The sequence below is a fragment of the Microcaecilia unicolor genome, chromosome 1 (genome assembly GCF_901765095.1).
Source record: "Microcaecilia unicolor chromosome 1, aMicUni1.1, whole genome shotgun sequence".
Lineage (NCBI taxonomy): Eukaryota > Metazoa > Chordata > Amphibia > Gymnophiona > Siphonopidae > Microcaecilia > Microcaecilia unicolor.
Window position 1 is genome coordinate 613765468 of NC_044031.1, and position 22261 is coordinate 613787728.

At 43.7% G+C, this 22261-nt stretch overlaps 1 protein-coding gene across 1 annotated transcript in view; it reads right to left on the bottom strand.

The window, feature by feature from the left end:
• The window catches only part of LOC115460225 (cilia- and flagella-associated protein 251-like), a 62643-nt gene that overhangs the window by 14944 nt on the left and 25438 nt on the right, over window positions 1–22261 (bottom strand). Inside the window, exons 3-4 of the mRNA XM_030190042.1 lie at window positions 8530–8600; window positions 2638–2724 (exon numbers count right to left, since the gene is read on the bottom strand). Of these exons, the coding sequence (XP_030045902.1) occupies window positions 2638–2724; window positions 8530–8600 (158 nt within the window). The remainder of the gene's footprint in view (window positions 1–2637; window positions 2725–8529; window positions 8601–22261) is intronic.

Here is a 22261-nt window from a genome sequence, read left to right on the forward strand (position 1 = left end):
TTAATAAAGGTCACTTAGATGGTAAGAATATGGTGGGGGGGTTCCAAATTACATGTTAAATTTTGCATTCCTGCATGAAAAGTATGTGTCACCTTATAATATTCCTGTTTGTATAATTTTTTATAACCAAACTCTTGTTGTTAGTAGTATAAGAATAGATAGCAGTCATAGATGTGAGTTATAATAGAGGAGACCACTGAATTAGTGTTTGATTAACTTGAATCAGATCCATTAAAATTTGATCCAAATTCAGTAAAAAAAAAATTATTGCGGTAAAAAAAACAAACTGAATACACATTTTGTTTACAAGCAACAAAATGAGGATTGGCTTTCTCCATTGAAAAGTACAGTACTCTCAAGCACTGCAAGAGGGAAATAGAGGCAACTTCCAAGGAAGATATTCTGCTAGACTGTGTAGATCTGGTTAGCTTCTACACTAAGGATTCTAGATCTGATATTCAGTTGAAGGGGGTGAGCATTTTGCTCACCGTCAACAGATTTATTCCTGGATATTCAAAAACGGGGACTGTGTAGACTTCAGCTTTGAATATCCGGTTATTTTAAAGCCAGCTAACACAAAGCCACTTAAGTTGATATTCAGCCCTTAAGCAGCCATGGGCTAGCACATAAAATTAGGACAGACTTTTATGTGGTCCTATTTATGTGCTAATATAGAATGTGCTTAGTTGATATTCTAGCACCTAAAACTACGCACCTCCATTTACACTAACAAAAACGTGGCATAAATCCCAGTGCGTAGATTTAGGCGCAAAGGGCCGTATTCTAAAGCAGTGCATGTAAATTTTAGAATGCCCACGAAACACCCATTTCCCCACTCATAACTACACCCCTTTTGCCTGCATGCATTAAGATTTAGGTACAGCGCGTTACAGAATACGCTTAGCGAGTTATGTACGTAAATTCTAATTATTGACAATTAGTGCTCCTTATTGTTTGTTAAATGTGTAGGGAATTGGGGAGAGGCTCAAATCCCTACTGTTTATATTTTCAGAGCACCCCTCTGAATAATGAAACAAGGGTTACCTGTAAGATTTATTTCATCCCCTCCCCTAATTATTCTGTGTGCTGTTTTCAAACCATGCTAACTAGACCAGGCTGCAGGGTGACTTTGTGAAATTGTGCAAGGACAACCATGTGACCCACACTCCTCCTGACTAGACTGGGCCCAAACACATTTAGCGTGATTTGTTGGGCATGCGACGGGAGAAGTGGAAGTGGACCCTTCACTGAGACAGATGTGTGTGGGGGGTGGAGAAGGTTATAGAAGCTCGCTTAAGAAGCTTCTTAAGATCATGTGGAGGGAAGGGGCATTTTGAGAATGGAACAAAAAACTATTTTTTCTATATTTTTGCTTACCGATATTAAGGTCATGTCTAGGGAAAGATACTGTACAAGACAGCTTAAGAATTTATTGATTGTGAACTTTGTTACAAGCTTTTAGACTATAAGGATATGTATATAGAGTGGTCCAATGTAATCAAGAAAACTTTAATGGATATTTAGATTTTATATTAATCTTTGGGTCAAATATCCTGTGTTTTACACAGTTTGAAATCACATTATATTTAGAAAGTGAAAAGGGGAAGTTGGAAAAAGTCTGTTATACAAGCTGACCTTGTGGTTGGCTAATAAAAATAACTTATTTACAGTTTGGTTATGTGATACAAAAAACTGCTGAAGTAGCATGAGGAAGGGGGCGTGAAATTTATGACAAAAGTATAGGTGGGAGAGAAGTTACTAGTAGTTGGGTGAGATAAGCATGTGTGATCAGATGATTGATTAGTGGGATTTGCTAGTAATAAATTTCCGGATTATTGTATAATATGTATTGTATAAATATGAGTAACAGACTAGTGTTCGGGGGGGGGGGGGGAAGGGGGAGGCTTCTTTGTTCCCAAGGCAGTTAACTGGCTTGGAGAAAAAGGGTTATCTATAATCATTTTTCTGTATTTCAGACTTGCAATAAGCCTCTGCTAGAGCCACTATTTTACTTCTCCAGAATAAACTTTCATTTCACTTCTGAGTAGTAAGTATTGTCTTACTAGTGTAAGCAATCCAGGGATGTAAGCGCTCCAGCTGTAGACAGTTAGGGTTAAGTGCGTGGGGCGATTGTCTAACGTGTGATAATCAATCAGACCCCACACAAGTGCTGTTAACAATACTGATTGGCTTAAGTTACTCACATTGTTATAGAATACACTTGGATTTCAGCATAAAACGCTAGGCACACTATATAGAATCCAACAGTTAAGGGATGAATATCAGCACTTAAGTGGCCAAGTGCTGACTCCACCCCCAGAAGCAGTACTTAGCTGGTTAAGTGTACAGCAGATGTAGTTTGGATTGCTCATGCTCTAGATAAGATTTAAAAAAACAAAATCAATGTAATCTTTTCAATTAACTGACAAACCTATCACAGCAGAAGGACTTAGCAGGTTCCCCCCACACCATCAACAGATAGATGATAGATTTTGGGCATGCTTCATTTAAATGAGCATACTATTAATACATTTGTGTCTTGGAACTGTACAGCAAAACACGAATAAAATCACATAAAATAAAAGGCTCCAAACCTTATCAGAACAAATGGAGCACAAAAGAATCTCTCTCACATACCTTTCTGAGCTTTCCTCTCGATGCTGTTTCACTACATTCTTTTCAGGATGATAAACGTTGTGACAGTTATCTAAAATGGCCTCTTTCCTAATGGGAAGCAAAATAAACACTGGTTGTGTTTTTGCACCTGTGAACGTGTAATGTGTTCAAATTTCCTAGATTTTGGAGGTTTTGTTTTTGTTTCTTTAAACAGTAGGTTATTTTAAACCAAACATTAACAACTAATACAAATCCTTGTTAGACCGGCAAGCCTAAACCTATCAACAAACAAGCGACTACAGCAGAGGTTTCCAACCCTTCCTGGAGTAACAAACAACCAGTCGGGGTTTTAGAATAGCCACAATGAACATTCATAAGACAGATTTGCATGCAACAGAGGTAGTACATACAAATCTATGGGACTCTCTTAAACGAATAACAGAGGGCGGCCTTGACAAAATCCTAACAAACCTTCGAGCAACTACCTGCTCCCTTGAACACTGCCCATCAAAGATAGTGCAGCAGGCAAGAAGGAAAGTAGGGGCATCAAAGAAGGCGCCACAAAAATCGTGAACTCCCCTCTTTCTAATGGGCAACTACCAACAGCATTAAAAAGGGCAGTGGTGCATCCTTTGCTAAAGAAGAACAACCTTGACCAGGACAGACTTGAAAATTACCAGCCAGTATTCAACATCCCATTTTTAGGGAAACTTATAGAACAAACAGTCTGATCAACTGAATGATTGGCTAGAAGACAGAAACTGGCTAACTCCAAGTCAATCTGGATTCAAACCCGGTTACAGAACAGAAACGGTCCTTGTATCCCTACTAGATGATCTTCATAGAAACCGAGACAAGGGATTTGCCTCGGTGTTAGTACTGCTAGATTTCTCAGCAGCTTTTGACACTGTGGATCACGATATTATGCTAGCACGACTGGCAGAAACAGGTATCAGTGGAACAGTACTTGCCTGGTTCAGATTCTATGTATCACGCAGGCAACAGTCCATAGTGTTTGGCAGCACCTCATCACCATCGTGGGCACTGACCTGTGGGGTACCACAAGGATCGATACTGTCACCTATTCTATTCAATATTTACCTCAAGCCACTTGCCAAACTGATTCAGTCAATGGACACTCAGATCTACATCTATGCGGATGACGTGTAGCTACTCATACCCATTGAACCTGACTTATCCACAGTCCTGAATAAACTTACTACCTGACTAACATCAATTCATGCTGGCTGATGTTTTCTCTTTCCACCTCTGCAAATACGTAGAATGCACCCAATATAGGTGCAAGGTGTACTCATACCTCGAGTATTCTGTGCAGTTCTGATTGCCCCACCTCAAAGAATAATGCAACTAGAAAAGGTTCAGAGAACAAAGCCTCTCTCTTATGAAGAGATTTAAAGTCAAGGTTTTCCAGCTTTGAGAAAAGATGACTGAGAAGATAGAAATTTATGAAATGATGAGTTCAGTGGAACAGATAATTAGGGAATGATTGTTTGGCCTGTCAAACAGCTCTAACAAAACAAGAGGATACTCCATGAAACTAAATGACGAGCCAACTGAAAACAAATCATAGAAAGTCTTCTTTCATGTAGCATGTAATTAAGCTGTGGAGTCTGTGTACTACAGGAAACAGATCTACTTTTTTGGAACCTGCTGGGTACTTGTGATCTAGCTTGGCCATTTTTGAAGACAGGACACTAGGAAGGCCTGTTTACTAAGCCGTGCTAGCAGCTTCCATGCAGCATTGCCAAAACAACCCATTCAAAGTGAAAGGGCTGTATCAGCACTAGTGAACAGCCAGCCGCGCTAGTGGCTCAGTAAATCCCAGCTAGGTTTGATGGACTTTGCTCTGACCCAGCATGACTTACTTTCTGGTATTTTTGATGCAGTTTTAAAAAAAGGCAGATATTCATTTTACAGTTCCACATATCGGTGCAGAAACTTCTAGGCCAACGACTTCAGACATGATATTCCTGCTGATAGAATATGGGAAAACTTTGATAAGGTCTCTCCTGCTTTAGTTCAGAAGTTGTTGATTAGGATCTCCAAGAAACCTTGTATCCCACATGTATGACCCTCATATCTGTTAAATTAGGTTCCTATACAAATTTTAAATTGGTTGACTGAATTTGCCAATGGGTTACTGCAATTAGGAAATTATCCTGAGACATTGGCTGAAATAATTCTCCTTTGCCGAAGACTATCGAAGCAGACCTGACCAAAGTAGAAAACTATTGACCAGTTGCGAGTATTCCATGGATGGCCAAGCTGCTGGAATTTTTTGTCATGTTCAGTTTCAGAAATTCTTAGAATCACATGACATTTTGCATAAAACAAAGCATGGTTTTAGCCCATATCATAGCATGGAAACTCTGCTTTTTGCTCTTACTACACAAGTAATACATTTTTTAAGTAGAGGTCAACATATTCTGTTGTACTTCAATGTATTGGCAACCTTTGATGCCATAAATCACTTAATTCTATGTAAAATAAATGAACTAGGTATCACTGGCAACAGTTGGTTTGAGCAGTTTCAGAAAAAAAGATACTATAGTGTTAAGGGTAAAAGTGGATCACCTAGCTGGAACCCTGGCTGCGGAGTGCTGCAGGGTTCACCACTTTTGCCCCCTCTTGTTTGTTTAATGTTTACCTGAGTTCATTAGATCATAGTTTCAAAGATAGTAAGATTTCTGTGCTCTCTTATTCTGATGATATTTTTCTTTTATGTCCAGCATTAGAGAAATTTGATAACACTTTGGGATCGTTTAAATACTGTATCTCCCTTATAGATAAGTTGGGCTACTCAACATTTTCTTACATTAAATAAACAAAAAAAACATAGATATTGTGGCTCAGAGATATAACTAAGAGCCCAACTACTCTGGTAACACTGAATTTAGGAGAAATCTTGAAGATAAAAAAGCCACTCCAGAGTTCTGGGTGTAATTTTAGATTGAAGGGTTTTTGTTTTAAACAGATAAATATTCTCAGTAAGAGGGGTTTTTTTTTTCTAAACTTAGACAACTACTAGCAATTAGGTCATGTTTGAAACATCAAGATTTTAGGAAACTAGCTCAGGCAATTTTATTGCCTCAACTGGATTACTAAATTCATTATATTTAGGAGTTAACAGTAAATTGCTTAAATCGCTTGCAGTTAATGCAGAACACTGCTGCCAGGCTTATTATGGACTTGGCCGGTCTGACAGTGTGTCATCTGCTTTGTGAGATTTGCACTGGCTGCCGATATGACAACGCATTAGGTTTAAAGAGATCTGTCTTATTTTTAAATCAATTTTTGGATTAAATTCAGAAGGATTAGGAGAATTGTTTGTTTTTCCATTGTCCGAAAGGAGTACAGGATTTTTACAGACTTTGAAATTAGGTTTCCCTCTCTCAAAAACATTAGTTTTAAAACAATTTATGAGGATTCTTTTCCATTCTTTGGGGCTAGGTTATGGAATGTGTTGCCATTAAATATGAGGAGCCTACCCTTTTATCTGTTGTTTTGGAAAGCTCTGAAAAGTTTTCTGTTTAAATGGAAGATAGTGTTGGTTTTATTACTATGTGTAGAAATATACTGTCACTTGCTCTCAGTGAAATACAGGCCAATGGCTCAGGCTACGAGCTAGGCCTCTTAAAATCAAAAATCATCTCTGATACAAAATATATTTCACTGCAGCTCAAGCTGAAGTGAGTTTCCAGAGAGCTGGCAAGGGAGGGGGCATTTGCTCTTGTCAACAATCCTGGGACTGGCACCTGCGAGAAGTCATGAGCAAGATGTTATGGCTAATGCAAGTGAGTAGAGGGTCAGGTGCAAGTAGAGGGAGGGGAAGCTGAGGAGGGCAAAATGACCTGTGAAGTCATTTCTTCGCAGATGTTGTCCTAAACATAATTTGTTTATACTTAGGGCTTGAGAACATGTGAAGTCATTCTTATCAACTGATAAGGGCCAAGAGCTCTGGTGAGAAAGCTAGGGTCTATTGGAATGAATGGGGTCAAAATGGTATAAAAAGAGCAGCCTAGAGGGTATTAGAATCAGAAGACTCCAGAAGGCTAGAGAGAGACTCATTGTGAGGTGCTGTTCTACCATGTGACTGCCTGATTTGCCTGTACTATCTTTGGGTAAGATACTTATGCTAATAAACTATATTACTATATCTACTTACTACTGGGTTTCTTTCTAATTGAGGAGCCTGCTGCTGCCCTGTGTAAAACTGTCATGAGCAGACACAAGGTTGGGGTAATTAAGTATTTGGAGGGATCATGCAATCCTCTTCAGGATAGTAGAAAGCCCATGGCTTCCACTGCCCAACGGAGGTGGCAGACCTAATTATATTCATTATGGTAGCAGACGGATTGTTTTCCCTCTGGGATTAGGATCTGCCTCTCTAAATTTCACTTACATTGGGCACAGAACTGTACTTTAAAACATTTTTTAACCTTTTTCTATCATCTTTAACGAGCACTGTAACTGAAGTGTCTCAAGGTCGCCTTCCTGGGAGAAGTGCCAACCTTACATTGTTTATAGATTCAGCCCTGCGTCTTCCCTACACGAAGACAGACTGAAGCCGATTTGACACACTGAAGTTTAAAACTCATTTTTCTCCTATTTTCTATTTTGCCCTAAGCTGTGTTGGTAAATGTGAAACACTCATCACATATCTCTCCTTATAACAAACTTTCTTTTCCTATCTCTGTCAACTGTTTTGCTCATGTCTATCTATTTAACCTTATACTCTATATTTATCCAACTTTAAACTCCAGCCTATTCTTCTTAGGCTGGTACCACTATATATTTCTGCATACCCTTTTGTTAATGCTAAAATGAAACATTGCTGCCTTACTAAAATCAATTTAAGCAATATTTACCTAATCAAAGTTAGACTAGTGATTAGTTCTGTAGTAATGATATATATTAGTTGATTGCAATCATATGTATTCAAGCTTGTTGACTTTATTGTATGTTCAATGGATTTAGTTGACTTCCTGGGTTCCCAAGTCTCACATTGCTCCAGAGGGGTAGCTGTAGGATAGTTAATGTTTTTTTGGGTGGTTTACCATAAAGAGGAACATAGAATTTTACGTAGCATATATCTACGTGCCCGAAGGCTGACTCTCGCTATGGCCTTGTCCCTTACTATGTCAGAGCACCCATGTCACCTTATCCCTACACATACCCCCCACACACAGGACTCTAGGAGCCCTCTGGAAAGGATGGCCACACACACTAGTGACCCATATGTGGGGGGGGGGGGGGGGGGGGGGGCCCCCCCCCCCCCCCCAGGAGGTGCTTTTTTTGTCATTCTACTCTATTGTTGAGTTTCTTACACTTGTTAACCGCTACAAATCCCTTGGGGAACTGAAAGTATATAAAACTCTGATAAAATAGAATTTGCATATTCTTTACTTTAAGGCCTGTATGTACCAATCATTTGATGGGTCACATTCATTTACTGCTATTTAACATTGTTGCAGCTTTGGGTATTATCCTTTCAAGAATACAGGCAATAAGTAGTAATATATGCGCATCCTAGAGCATTGAAATTTATGCATTGGATTTCACCACCAAATCTTTTCTAAGGCTTCTTACGCTTGATTTAAGTAATGTTCCATAATAAAAATAAAAGGAAGAGAAACCAACACTACATAATCCAATAGAAGAGAATCACAAAAAGTAGGGTAATACAAAAGGCCTCCTAGTAAAAGTCAACAAGATGGATCCAGTAGATGCCAGAGCAAAATCTTTATTAAAGTACAAATCTTAATCTTCCTAGGAGGCCTACTCCACTACTTTATTTTTTGTGGTTCCCTATCCATAATAAAAATAATCCTAAATTCCTTAGTATGTTATCTTTGGCACTGGTATCACTGAATCTTTACAAAAAAAAATTACCTTGTGACCACGTTCTCTGAAATCACCTCTCCAGTTGATCTTGATGCTTCTTTCTCTTTTCCAAGACAACGCTACATTACAAGAGAAAACAGAAATTAAAATCAATTGTCATTCCATGTCAAGTGGTCTGGTGGTGATTACTATATCTCAGCAAGTATTACATCGGCGAACGTAAAACTTTTCCAATGTTCATTGGGGACATGTATGAATGTTCACAGAAAATTTCATCAAAATCTGTGATGGTTGCGCAGGGACCACCAGACCACTTGACATGGAATGACCCAAGACAGCCTGACGAATTACAGCTAGATGCTTAGGTAATGTGGCTGAACATGTGTGACTGCACAATGAAGCACCCCCACCCCCCTGTGGTATGATTACAAATGGCAAACAAGTTACCTCAACCCCAATAAGCCTTTTCTTGGCTGGGAGGTGAGTGGTGGAGGTGCCCAGCGCTCCACCAGCTGCCTTCCAGGTGCTGTGGAGGACTTGCAGCCCATCTGCATATCCTCACAGTCTTCTCCAGGGTGACTCCCAGATCCACCCCGATTCTCCCAGGGTATTCGCTCCAGGTGCCATGCGCCATTAAGCATTTTCTCTATACACTTTGTATTTTCTCCCAGTTACTTCTTATGGCTCTAGTACACTTTCTCTTCTTGGTACTGTCGCTTCCCAATCTTTCTCCATCTGAAACCACTGTATACTGCAGGAACGCATTGCCCACCTTCTGCTTTCATCATCTCACCATTTTTTTTGTCTTCTCAGCTCTCAACCTTCAACATTTCCTTCCTTCCATTCAGCCATCTCCATTCTAAGTACATCTCACCATCGTCGCTGTCGTCATGCCTCTCCTACTCTTTTCCATACTCACTTGCTCCTTCTCCTGCTCTCCACTGGGGATATCAATCCCAATCCTGGTCCTCCACATCAGCTCTCATCCTATCCGTGCAGGTCACATTTTTTTTTTTTTTACATTTGTACCCCGCGCTATCCCACTCATGGCAGGCTCAATGCGGCTTACATGGGGCAATGGAGGGTTAAGTGACTTGCCCAGAGTCACATTGTGATGCCTCCAATCTAATTTCTGTTCCTCTCCTCCCCCCTTCTTCCCTGCCTTTCTCATATGCTCTATGGAATGCCTGCTCTGTCTGCGACAAACTTTCATACAGTCACGATCTCTATCTCTCGTACTCTCCATCTGCTTGCCCTGAGACTTGGCTTTGCCCTGAAGACTCTGCTTCAGCCACGGCCCTGTGCCAATGAGGTTACCTTTTCTCCCATACTTCTCGTCCGGATGGCCACGAAGGTGGTGTCGGGCTACTACTTTCACCCTCCTGTAGATTTCACCCTTATTCCACCTCAATCTCACTGCCTTTCTTCCTTCGAAGTCCACGCCATTCGTGTATTCACTCTTCTGCCTTTCTAAGAAGCAGTCATTTATTGACCCCCCTGATTAAGCCCCCTTCTTCCTTTCTCACTGACTTTGACGGCCTGGCTTTCCTTCTTTCTTGAACCTTCATCTCCTTCCCTCATTCTTGGGGATTTTAACATTTATGCTAATGCTCCCTCTGACTCTTATGCTTCTCAGTTTCTCACTTTAACATTCTCTTTCAATCTTTAACTATGCTCCACTACCACCACTCACCAGAATTGCCACTATCTTGTCGTGATCTTATCTTCTCCAACTGCGCACTCTCCAGTTTCTGCACCTCAGCCTGCCTGTCTGACATTGCTGCCTGGATGTCTCAGCGCCATCTGAAAATAAACATAACCAAGACTGAGCTTCTTATCTTTCCCCCTAAACCAATCTCTCCTCTACCCCCATTCTCTATCTCTGTGGATAACACACTCATCCTCCCTGTCTCATCTACTCGTAACCTTGGGGTCGTCTTCGACTCCACTCTCTCCTTCTCTGCACATATTCAGCAGACTGCTAAAACCTGTCATTTCTTTCTCTATAACATCACCAAAATTCATCCTTTCCTTTCTGAGAACACCAGCAGAACCCTTATCCACACTCTTATAACCTCTCACTTAGACTATTGCAACTTGCTTCTCACAGGTCTTCCACTAAGCCATCTCTCTCCCCTTCAATCTGTTCAAAATTCTGCTGCACAACTTATATTCCGCCAGTGTTGCTATACTCATATTAGCCCTCTCCTCAAGTCACTTGGCTCCCTATCCGTTTCCGCATACAGTTCAAACTCCTCTTATTGACTTACAAGTGCATTCTCTCTGAAGCACCTCAGTACCTCTCCACTCATTTCTCCCTACACTCCTCATCGGGAACTCCGTTCACTGGGTAAATCTCTCTTATCTGTATCCTTCTCCTCCACTGCTAACGCCAGACTACATTCTTTTTATCTTACTGCACCATATGCCTGGAATAGACTTCCTGAGCCGGTACGTCAAGTTCCATCTCTGGCCATCTTCAAATCTAGGCTAAAAGCTCACCTTTTTGATGCTGCTTTCAACTCCTAACCCTTACTCACTTGTTCAGTACCCATTTTTATCATTCCCACCTTAGTAATTCCCTTATCCCTCATTTGCCATGTTTGTCCTAGTTAGATTGTAAGCTCTGTTGAGCAGGGGTCTGTCCTAGTTAGATTGTTAGCTCTGTCGAGCAGGAACTGTCTTTTCATGTTCAAGTGTACAGCGCTGTGTATGTCTAGTAGTGCTATAGAAGTGATAAATAGTAGCAGTAATTCTTTTGAAAAGCTTCAAAATATAACCTCGTTTTATTGTGTGGTGAAATTGGGCGCATATATATAACTCCACCTTGTTTGTTTGAAAAGTTTGATTTGCTCTTGTAAAAAAAAATTGCTTGTAAACATTATACAAGCCAGCAGTGATTTGCTCTACAGTCACTGACTATCAGAGCTGAAGGGGTGAACTCCTGATATTCTAAGGCAGTAAAATCAGTTGGCTGAAAGTTAAAATAAAGTTGGTGAGGCGATCTTAACAGACCTGGTGTTGACAAACAAAATCAATTTGTTTCAGATGAAATACTCAACTGGGAGAAGAAAATTACAGTGATCCGAGTAATTTCAAGGATGTTTTTACCTTCAAATGCCTGCTGTTCTGTCCCCTGACAGCCTTACATTAGTTTGTAGTGGGATCCTAAAATGTGTTTAATGCCTTTACTGTTATTCTCATTCCTAAGGACTTTCACTGCTGCAGTTTCTCACTGCAAAGATACGTGAGCAATGCACTGTGTGTAATGTAGTTCACAGGCAGTGCAGCCATACTTGCTTATCTGTGTAAGAATTGGTATCATTGGTTGTGTAACTGCCTAGACCTCTTTTCTCTCTCAGCCAAGCTTGGCTCCTTTTGTCTGCCTACTATCATTTCCTGGTCAGTCTTACTGTCATGTCTGTGGTCGTGACCACCCTCAGACTTACCTTATTTCTGGGGGTCAGCATCTATGCTGGCTCCTGTCTGTTTCTGTGTTAGTCTTGTCTCTGTGTGCTGATTGCTTCACTAGACCTCATCTGTATGGGCTATGCCTCTCTGAGGAACCAGCATCTAAGATGGCTCCCGCTTGTTTTGTGCCAGCTTCCAAGATGGCTCCTGCCTGTTCTTCCTATCTGTTCCAAGCCTCTCCTTGGTGTGAGTGTGTTCCCTGCTCCTGTCCTGCAGTAGGTGACATCATCAGTGAGAGCCTTCATAAGGAAGTGCTGTGCTTGCATTCAGGGCCTTTGCATGGTGTGTGTGTGTTATGCCAAAAGGTCGTCAGGTTAGTGAGTGTGCTGTTGCGCTGCTACAAGCCTGTCTTTCCACGTGGGCTCTTGTCCTTCTGTTCTTTGTGTCTGTGGACTGCTATTCCTTCTGTGTGGGCTCCTGTCCCTTCTGCTTGGTGTCTGTGGACTGCTAGTCCTTCTGTTGCCTTGCTCTGTGTTTGGAGTCTGAAGCTTCAGCCTTTGTGTACTCCCTGTCTGTGTTGGGAGCTGCTGAAGCTCCAGCCTTGACTCTGTCATCCCTGGTTTATTCCTCTGTCTGCTGCCAGCCCCAAGACTTTGCAATCCCTGATTTATTCTATTGTCTGCTGCCTGCCCTAAAACTCTTTTAGCTCCTGGTTTATTCTATTGTCTGCCGCCTGTCCTAAGACTCTGATAGCTCCTGGGTTCTCTCTGTTTGCAGCCTGCCCAAAGACTCTGCTAGTTCCTGGTTTATTCTCTCTGTCTGCAGCCTGCCCCAAGACCCTGTTAGTTCCTGGTTTATTCTCTCTGTTTGCAGCCTTCCCAAAGACTCTGCTAGTTCCTGGTTTATTCTCTCTGTTTGCAGCCTGCCCTAAAACTCTGCTAATATCCTGGTTTATTCTCCTGTCTGCTGCCCAGCTTATGTGTTGCCCTGAACCTGTTGCTGCCTAGTTAGTGTGTTTATCCTGAGTGTATATCCTGAATCCTGCTTCTGCCTAGCTAGGGTGTGTATCCTGAGAGTATATCCTGAACCCCGCCTCTGCCAAGCTTGCATGTCTATCCTGAACCCCGTTTCTACCAAGCCTGTCTGTATATCCAAGCCCCTGTTTCCGGCTAGCCTTTGTGTACGCCCTGTCTGCTTAGTCTGTCTTGTGTTTCTTGCTAGTGGCTGCATAGCAGCTTTGAGTCCTAGTCTAGTTAAGTTCTGTGCCTAACCTTCCTCGTGTTTCCCAGACCCGGAGTGGGTCCTCTGGATCTTCAGTTCCTGCTTTGTCCTACAAGTCCTGCTGGCCACTCGCACTCCGGAGCTCAACTCCGGAGGAACGGTGGTCAAGCACAGGTGACGCTGTCCTGTTCTGCCTGTTCTAGTTGCCTGCCTTTGTTACTACTCCAGTCCCGAGTTCCAGTCCTGTTCTTCCTTGTATCCAGTTCCAGGGTGGTCTTGTTTGCCTCTGCCGCTCCTCGGCAGTGGTCCAAGAGCTCACGAATTCCGGTCCTGCCTCGAGGATCCGACACTTACTATCTCTGTCCTGAGAGGTCAGCCAGGTATGACCTTTCCCTCCAATCGAGGGCCGGCTCTGTTCCCATTGGTCTTTACATGCTCCTCCCTGAGCCTTTGTGAGGCTTCTTGATCTCGTTGTCCCTTCAGCCATGAGGCATTTCAACATCTTGCTACAGACGAGGCATTCACCATCTTACTTCAGACAGATCTGTCCTGCTGAAACTCCCTGCAACGAACTTGGTTTTTTACCTTGAAAATATCTCCTCCCTAATGAGATATTGCACATTCCAGTCACCCAGCTTTGAACCACTTCCATCTGCTTAACTATTTCTCATCTGCAATACAGCTACCTCTCTTCAGATCTCCACCTCCAACCACTGAAACAGCTCTAAGCATTACGGAGTCTTTGTGCCCTGCAGCAATACTTCTGAACATCTGACTGAGTAAATTATCTGTGATTTATTCAAATAAAAGAGACTTCAGAAAAATAATAGAGACTTCAGGTGTGATTGGTGTGCCAAGGTTATACTTTCAAGATATCATAGACTTTACAGTAACAAGTTTATGAGAGGCTTGAACACCTGCATACTGGTTCTTTGGTTCCAGGGGGCTAAAACCTAACGCCTGTGTTAAAGGTGATTAGTGCTGGAGTAGTGCGCACATTGATGTGAGCAGAATGTTTAGAGGGCTCTAGCATGGATATAAATATGCGTGCCAAAGATGACTACAAACTGTATTGAAATGTATTGAAATGGATGTTAATGATGTTACTCGTTATTCCCTCCCAATGGTCAAGTAGTGCAGAAAATAACTGGCGGCCTCAACACTGAAAACTTACCCGTAGGTCGGGGATGACACTAAAGGTTTTAATGAGAGGATTTATTCTGAATTTCTGACATTGAACCGCCTGTTTTGTATTGTTTTGGAAGCAGAAGGAAGCTTGTGCAGCCTATAAGCGCAGATAGTGAGAAACAAGTGTGTGAGAGTCTAAGCAAAGGTGTTTCTGCTCTTAAATATGGGACTTTCAAAAATGTAAGTGCAAACAATTTTTGAAAAACTTATATTTAAAGACACATAAGACCAGTGCTGAAGTGTGCTTGCACTTCCAGTTTTGTCTGGGCATGCGCACAAAAGCTGCGCTTCCACAAAATTTGTTCGCATCCACTTGCTTTTGATTTACCAGCACATAAAATTTGAATACCATTTGCTTTTAGCATTGGAGAGCTAGGTTGCTGCGCTGCTGTCGTCTTTAGCACCAGACCTTTGAATATCAGGGCCCTGGGAAGGTGGAATCAAGAGTGTTTATGCCGCAGGCTCTGGTGATCCATTTCTCCGGATCCTTGCCTTATTCCCATTCCAGACAATATTCAGGACTGTTTAACTGGATAGGAATGGCTCCTGGATGGTTAAACAGAACTTAACTGGCGAAGCAATAATATTCAGCTAAGCATTAATATTCTGCTAAGCTGCAGATCTTTGACCAGGGACATCCAAAGATCTTTGGCACTGTTAAAGCAGCTCAAGCATTTCTGCAGGAGTACACATCAAGTGAAAAAGCTCCTTGAAGTAGCTCTATTTCTGTCCACACTGGATTTAGCTATTACTCTTGTGTAAATGGCTTATTCTCTCTAAGGAGAAGTTATCTCTTGACAAGAACATGGTGTGAGGGCGGTTTATAGAACACTGCCCCTCACCCTTAAAAGTCCCTCTCTACCTTGCCTGCGCCACCTTAAGAACACTAATCGCACCCCTGGAGAAAATGAGCCAGTAGGGGTGGAGTCAATACCTGGGAGTTTATGAGTTTAAGAAGACAGGGCCAGGCTGAGGTAAAGGAGGCCAAGGGAAGGAAGAACTGAAGCCCAAGTCTATGTCTTCACAGAATACGTTTAACTGCTGTGAACTGGCTGAGGTAAGCCAACTTTGCTTCTTGTTAAGACTTGCAAGCCTTGCTGAAGTCTGATTAGGACCAGACCTGAGTCTCAGGCTATGTTTGGGGTGAGGCAGCCCCACCAGCCACAGACTGTTTGGCCTGCTAGTCAGAGGCCAGCTCAAGGCTGTTATTAAAGTAAGAGAAACTGTTTCATCTGATGTTCCTGCCCTGTGAGGCAACCAGTCCCAGGGCTTAAGTGAATAAAAACAATTACTTTCTGATTTACATATTTATTTATTTTTGTTACATTTGTACCCCGCGCTTTCCCACTCATGGCAAGCTCAATGCGGCAGGCGATGGAGGGTTAAGTGACTTGCCCAGAGTCACAAGGAGCTGCCTGTGCCGGGAATCGAACTCAGTTCCTCAGTTCCCCAGGACCAAAGTCCACCACCCTAACCACTAGGCCACTCCTCCACTCCATACGTTGTCTGGCTGAGTTATTCCAGGGGATCTCACACATAGGTTAACAGTTTCTCACTGATTTTCTGCTGTTTGGACTCCTACTGGGTTCCTGGAGTGCAGATGGGAAAATTAGGTTCTTACCTTGGCAATTTTCTTTCCTTTAGTCACAGCAGATGAATCCATTAACTGATGGGTTGTGTCCGCCTACCAGCAGGTGGAGATAGAGAACACTGAAAAACCATAGTGCTCTATGGACGGCTAGCTCCATCTGCCTTCAGTATTTGAAACTTCCAAAGCAGAGTGGGGCTCATTTTCAAAGCACTTAGCCTTCCAAAGTTCCATAGAAACCTATGGAACTTTGGAAGGCTAAGTGCTTTGAAAATATGCCTCAGTGTATCCTCAAAGTAGAATAACATGAACTTTCCTCACAGCGAACGAATGCCCCAGAACAGGTGCAATAACCACACAAAGGAGGGACGATCTCAACCTCCTGTAACAACACAACAGTAAACAGAAATCCTGAAGACTGTTTTCCAACTTCTCCCAATGAAGGAACATATCTGCAGGGAAAAAACTGGACAAAAAACAGTCAGACAGGGAGGGATCATGGATTCATCTGCTGTGACTGAAGAAAAGAAATTTACCAAGATAAGAACCTAATTTTCCCTCCCTTGTCATCAGCAGCAGATGAATCCATTAACTGATGGGATGTACAAAAGCACTCCCTAGTTAGGGCGGGAATATGCCACTCCACGAACAAGCACTTGCGCTCCAAACTGCGCGTCCCGCTTCACTGCAAGATCCAGCCTGTAATGCCGGACAAAGGAGAGCTGAGAAGCCCAAGTAGCCGCACTACAGATCTCATGAAGAGAGAGTGCTCCTGTTTCGGCCCACGATGAGGAAATCGCTCTCGTGGAATGCGCTTTAAACGCGTCAGGCGGAGACTGCCCTGACAGCAGATACGCAGAAAAAATGACTTCTTTGAGCCAACGAGCTATAGTGGCCTTAGACGCCGGAGACCCTCTTTGAGGACCTGACAACAAGACAAAAAGGTGATCAGAGGTCCTGAAGTCGTTTGACATTTGCAGATACTGCAAGAGAGCCCTGCGAACATCCAGAAGATGTAACTGCCCGGAGCCGGAGTGCCCCTCTTAGAAACCTGGCAACGTCCGGATGAGCGGCCAGGGAAAGCATGCCAATGCTGCCACTTGCACGCGCAGGGAATTGTAGGCCAAGCCTTTTTGTAAGCCATCCTGCAAAACGTCCAGTATCGGCGAGACTGTAGCCCACGTGGGTGTGATCGCCTTTAAACACACCACGCCTCAAACTGGCGCCAGATCCGAGCATAAGCAATGGAAGTGGACAGCTTACAGCCTGCAAGAGAGTGGAAATGACTTTGTTAGAATAGCCTTGTCTCTCAATTGCGCCCTCTCAAGAGCCATGCCGTAAGACCAAAGCGGCAGGGATCCTCCATGGTCACCGGTCCCTGCATCAACAGGTTCGGTACCAGAGGCAAAAGAAGAGGGGCCTCCACCAGCATCCGCCGGAGGTCTGCGTACCATGGCCGCCTGGGCCAATCTGGGGCAATGAGAATCACCACTCCTTGATGTAGCCAAATTCGCAGGAGGACTCGCCCTATCAAGGGCCAAGGAGAGAACACATACAGGAGGCCCGCACCATCCGCAGGCTGCTCCACTGCCTGTTGTAACCAAGAAAGGCAGGCCCAGGCAGCATAGGAACTGCAAATAGACACCCTTAAGGCGAGGCCCGAGATTTCAAAAGACCAATTCAACGCGGATTCAAGCCGCCGGTCCTGCATGTCTTTCAGGGCAACCCCTCCCTCTACGGGGAGGGTGGTCCTCTTAGTCACCGCCGTGACCAAAGCATCCACTTTAGGCATCCCCAAAGGGGCCAAGTGCTCCTCACTTAGAGGGTAAAGCTGACCCATAGCCCTGGCCACTTTGAAAGGCCCATCGGGTTCAGACCATTGAGCTGAAATAAGCTCTTGGATGGAGTCATGCACAGGAAATGCTCAAGCAGGCTTCTTAGTACTCACTATCCTCGGATTACCAGAGGAGGCCTTGCCCTTGGCAGGATCATCAATTGAGCTGGCAGCTCATCGCGGTGGAAAATCCTCACCGCATTGGGATCATCCAGATCCGGGGCAAACCGGCACCTTCCTCTGGCTCATCAGACCAAGAGGCCCTGCCAGAACCCTCAGAATTCACACTGCTCGCCCACGGGGGGGGGGGGGGGGGGGGAGGGAAGCATGCCACTCTCCGACGGGGAATTTACCAGTCTATGTTTAGCGTCCTTCCAACGCTCGGGGGAAGAAGCCAGCCCCGGGCCATCAACACCCGGGGGGAAACCAGGTAGCAGCGCAGTGTCAGACACCTGCGGCAGAGCTCTCTTCAGCATGAAGGCTTTATGCATTAGAAGCACAAACTCCGGGGAGAAAAACTCACCCTGACCCTCCGTCTCCAAATTAGGAGAAACAGGAACAGGAGTTCCTCTGGTAGCCTCTAACCGAGGCGTCCCCCTGCACTCAGACTCCTCCGCAACAGCGACGATCGAGGCATGTGGCGCTTCCAAAATGGCGCCCGCTGCCAGTTCCACTGAGAGGGAAGAATCATCGCTCGCCATGCTCGTACCAGCTCTAGCGTCTAAAGAGCACGTCTTACAGAGCCCCACTGCTGATCTACGTTTACCACAACGGGAGCAGCATTTAACTGCTTCAGCAGCCATTGACCGACCGGACGGAATTATATAAGTAAAATGGCGGCTTCACGCCAAAACTTACCCCAATTGGAACGGCGTCCGCGGAGGAGCTGGGCACCACTCTCACCTCAAAAGACCGAGTCAAACGAGCTCTGGTCAAGCTGCACGTGGAAAATAGCCTCAGAATAGCTACGCAGAACCAATGCGTACTCTTTTTTTTTTTTACTCTGTGAGGAAAGTTGGAGGCAGGCAGCAACAGAGGTACTCCGGTAGGCAGGGGGACAAGTAAGGCAGGAAAAGGGCGAACCTATATGCCTTCAAAGTGGGCACCATCAGCCACAACACCCCAGCTTCAAATGGCAAAAGCACAGGAGCCACCCCAGGCAGAATTTTTTTCCAGGAGCTGATCAAGCTACGACCACTCCTGTTGGGAGATAGAGAAATACTGAAGGCAGATGGAGCTAGCCGTCCATAGAGCACTATGGTTTTTCAGTGTTCTCTATCTCCACCTGCTGGTAGGCGGACATAACCCATCAGTTAATGGATTAATCTGCTGCCGATGACAAGGAACGGGGATGATGACTGGAATTTCTTGGAGAGGGCTTTACTAAAAGTGTCGGTATCTGTTCCCTTTAAAGTGAACGCGGTTAAGGTAGTATATAGGTGGTATCTTACCCCAGCCCAGTTACACCACATTTCCCTCTGTTTCTCCTTTATGCTGGCGGGGGTGTGGGCAGCAAGGTACGATGGGCCATATTTGGTGGTCCTGTCCGAAGATACGTGCCTATTGGACAGCCATTCAATTTAAGCTTCAGAGATGGTTGGGGAAGCCTATTAAGTGGTCTCCAGAATTTTTTCTCTTCCCTAAGAAGCCTCCGGGGCTCGCAAAGTCCCAAGCCTTGTTGGCGAGATATGCTATGTTGGCTGCCAGGGTGATTTTGGCTTCACGGTAGAAGTCTCCTTCAATTCCATCTCTTTTTCTCTAGTTGAATAAACTTTGGTACATTTGTGAAATGGAAAAGCTCTGGGCGATTCACTGTCATACCCTTAAATAAGTGGGAAGCCATTTGGGAACCCTTCTTATCTAATTGTTCTTGTTAAGTAAAGGTGGGTGGGGGGGGGGTTGGTTTAGGGAGGGGGGTATTCGGGGTTAGGGGGGAAAACTTTAAAAACAAAAAAATTGATTAAGTTATTGTTTTTGCTGCTGCAATTTTCTTATTGAGAGTCATGGAATCGGAGGTAGGGTATTATTATGGATTAAGAACTGGTTGAAAGATAGGAAGCAGAGAGTAGGATTGCGTGGCCAGTATTCTCAGTGGAGGAGGGTAGTTAGTGGGGTCCCGCAGGGGTCTGTGCTGGGTCCGTTGCTTTTTAATGTATTTATAAATGACCTAGAGATGGGAATAACTAGTGAGGTAATTAAATTCGCCGATGACACAAAATTATTCAGGGTCGTCAAGTCGCAGGAGGAATGTGAACGATTACAGGAGGACCTTGCGAGACTGGGAGAATGGGCGTGCAAGTGGCAGATGAAGTTCAATGTTGACAAGTGCAAAGTGATGCATGTGGGTAAGAGGAACCCGAATTATAGCTACGTCTTGCAAGGTTCCACGTTAGGAGTTACGGATCAAGAAAGGGATCTGGGTGTCGTCGTCGATGATACGCTGAAACCTTCTGCTCAGTGTGCTGCTGCGGCTAGGAAAGCGAATAGAATGTTGGGTGTTATTAGGAAGGGTATGGAGTCCAGGTGTGCGGATGTTATAATGCCGTTGTATCGCTCCATGGTGCGACCGCACCTGGAGTATTGTGTTCAGTACTGGTCTCCGTATCTCAAAAAAGATATAGTAGAATTGGAAAAGGTACAGCGAAGGGCGACGAAAATGATAGTGGGGATGGGACGACTTTCCTATGAAGAGAGGCTGAGAAGGCTAGGGCTTTTCAGCTTGGAGAAGAGACGGCTGAGGGGAGATATGATAGAAGTGTATAAAATAATGAGTGGAATGGATCGGGTGGATGTGAAGCGACTGTTCACGCTATCCAAAAATACTAGGACTAGAGGGCATGAGTTGAAGCTACAGTGTGGTAAATTTAAAACGAATCCGAGAAAATTTTTCTTCACCCAACGTGTAATTAGACTCTGGAATTCATTGCCGGAGAACGTGGTACGGGCGGTTAGCTTGACGGAGTTTAAAAAGGGGTTAGATAGATTCCTAAAGGACAAGTCCATAGACCGCTATTAAATGGACTTGGAAAAATTCCGCATTTTTAGGTATAACTTGTCTGGAATGTTTTTACGTTTGGGGAGCGTGCCAGGTGCCCTTGACCTGGATTGGCCACTGTCGGTGACAGGATGCTGGGCTAGATGGACCTTTGGTCTTTCCCAGTATGGCACTACTTATGTACTTATGTACTTATGAGATCTTTTATTTTACTCTATTAAACGTGTACTTTATTTGCTCTGATAAACACACCAAAGACTTCTAAAAATGAAGAAAAAAAACCTCTCTGTCCCACTGAACTCACAAACACTCATCCAACCTCTCTGAACTCTTCAGCCCTTCTCTCCCAGTAACAGCAGCTATTGCCCAGGGAGACGGACACTCGGAGTCACCAGCTGACCCAAGGTGGCCAATGAGAACACCTTTCAAAAAACTTTGAAACTTATGGAATTTAACAAAAATGTCCTAAGTCTCCATTTTGATCCCATTAAAATTAATGGGAAAAGTCATTTTTGTCCAAAATAACACAAATTTCCACAAAATTCACTAAAAATAATTTTTTCCCCAAAAGGCCATCAAATGCTATATTCCACTTTTTCATAAATTTTACTCCATAAATATAGATATTAGCACAAATACAGACGTTATTTTTCTCAAATTTTACCACAATAACCCCAAAGAACTTCAAATGTCCCTTCTAAAAATGACTAACAAAGCCTCGCATATATAACTAACAGTTTCTGTCCAAAAAAAAAAAAATTAAAATCCCAGAAATTCCTTAAATGCAAACCTTCTCAATTTTCACACTAAATTAATTTTTAAAAAAATTTTAAAGGTACCATCCGACCTCATGAAGTTCTCAGGACCCCAAAACTACTTCTATATATTTAAACAAAAATTAACCCGTTAACGCCCAAACAGGACCGGAAAAGTACAATTAAAAAAAAAAAAAAAAAAACTAAATTAAACCTTGAGACACCAGACACCTTACCTTGCTCCTTGAGGTCCCTCCATCTGGTGACCACCATCAAACCCCCAGTAAAATCGGAGCCCCAACTAAAAGAACCAGGAAACCTTGAAACACTTTGGAACTCCAGCCAGGCAGCTCAAAAATCTAGCCCCATCTTAAGTTCGGGCCTAGTTGAGTTCCTGGATGCCATCACATATGCGCGAAAAATTGTGCACACTCCTTGGACGCACCTAGGCTGAAGCCTGCCATTTTCATAGCTGTTCCGGACCTGGGAAACCTCATTCCCAGGCCACACAGCATCAAGAACTGTCGTGCCTGGCGCATCCTCTGCCTCCAGACCTCCAGGACTCCTCCGGAGCCCTGGCCACCAATGTGACCAGTAGCCACCAGGGACCCTCACAGGACCCAAGAAGGCCCAGAACCAAGGCGGACCACCTCAGGTTTTAAAAAAACAAAACAAAACATACACATCTAAAAAAAATATAAAACAAAACTCAGAGCTACCAAGTTACCCAGGTCCAGGTGGGAGATTTTATGCCAATTCTTGGCCTTCTTGCAACCCCAGCATGATGC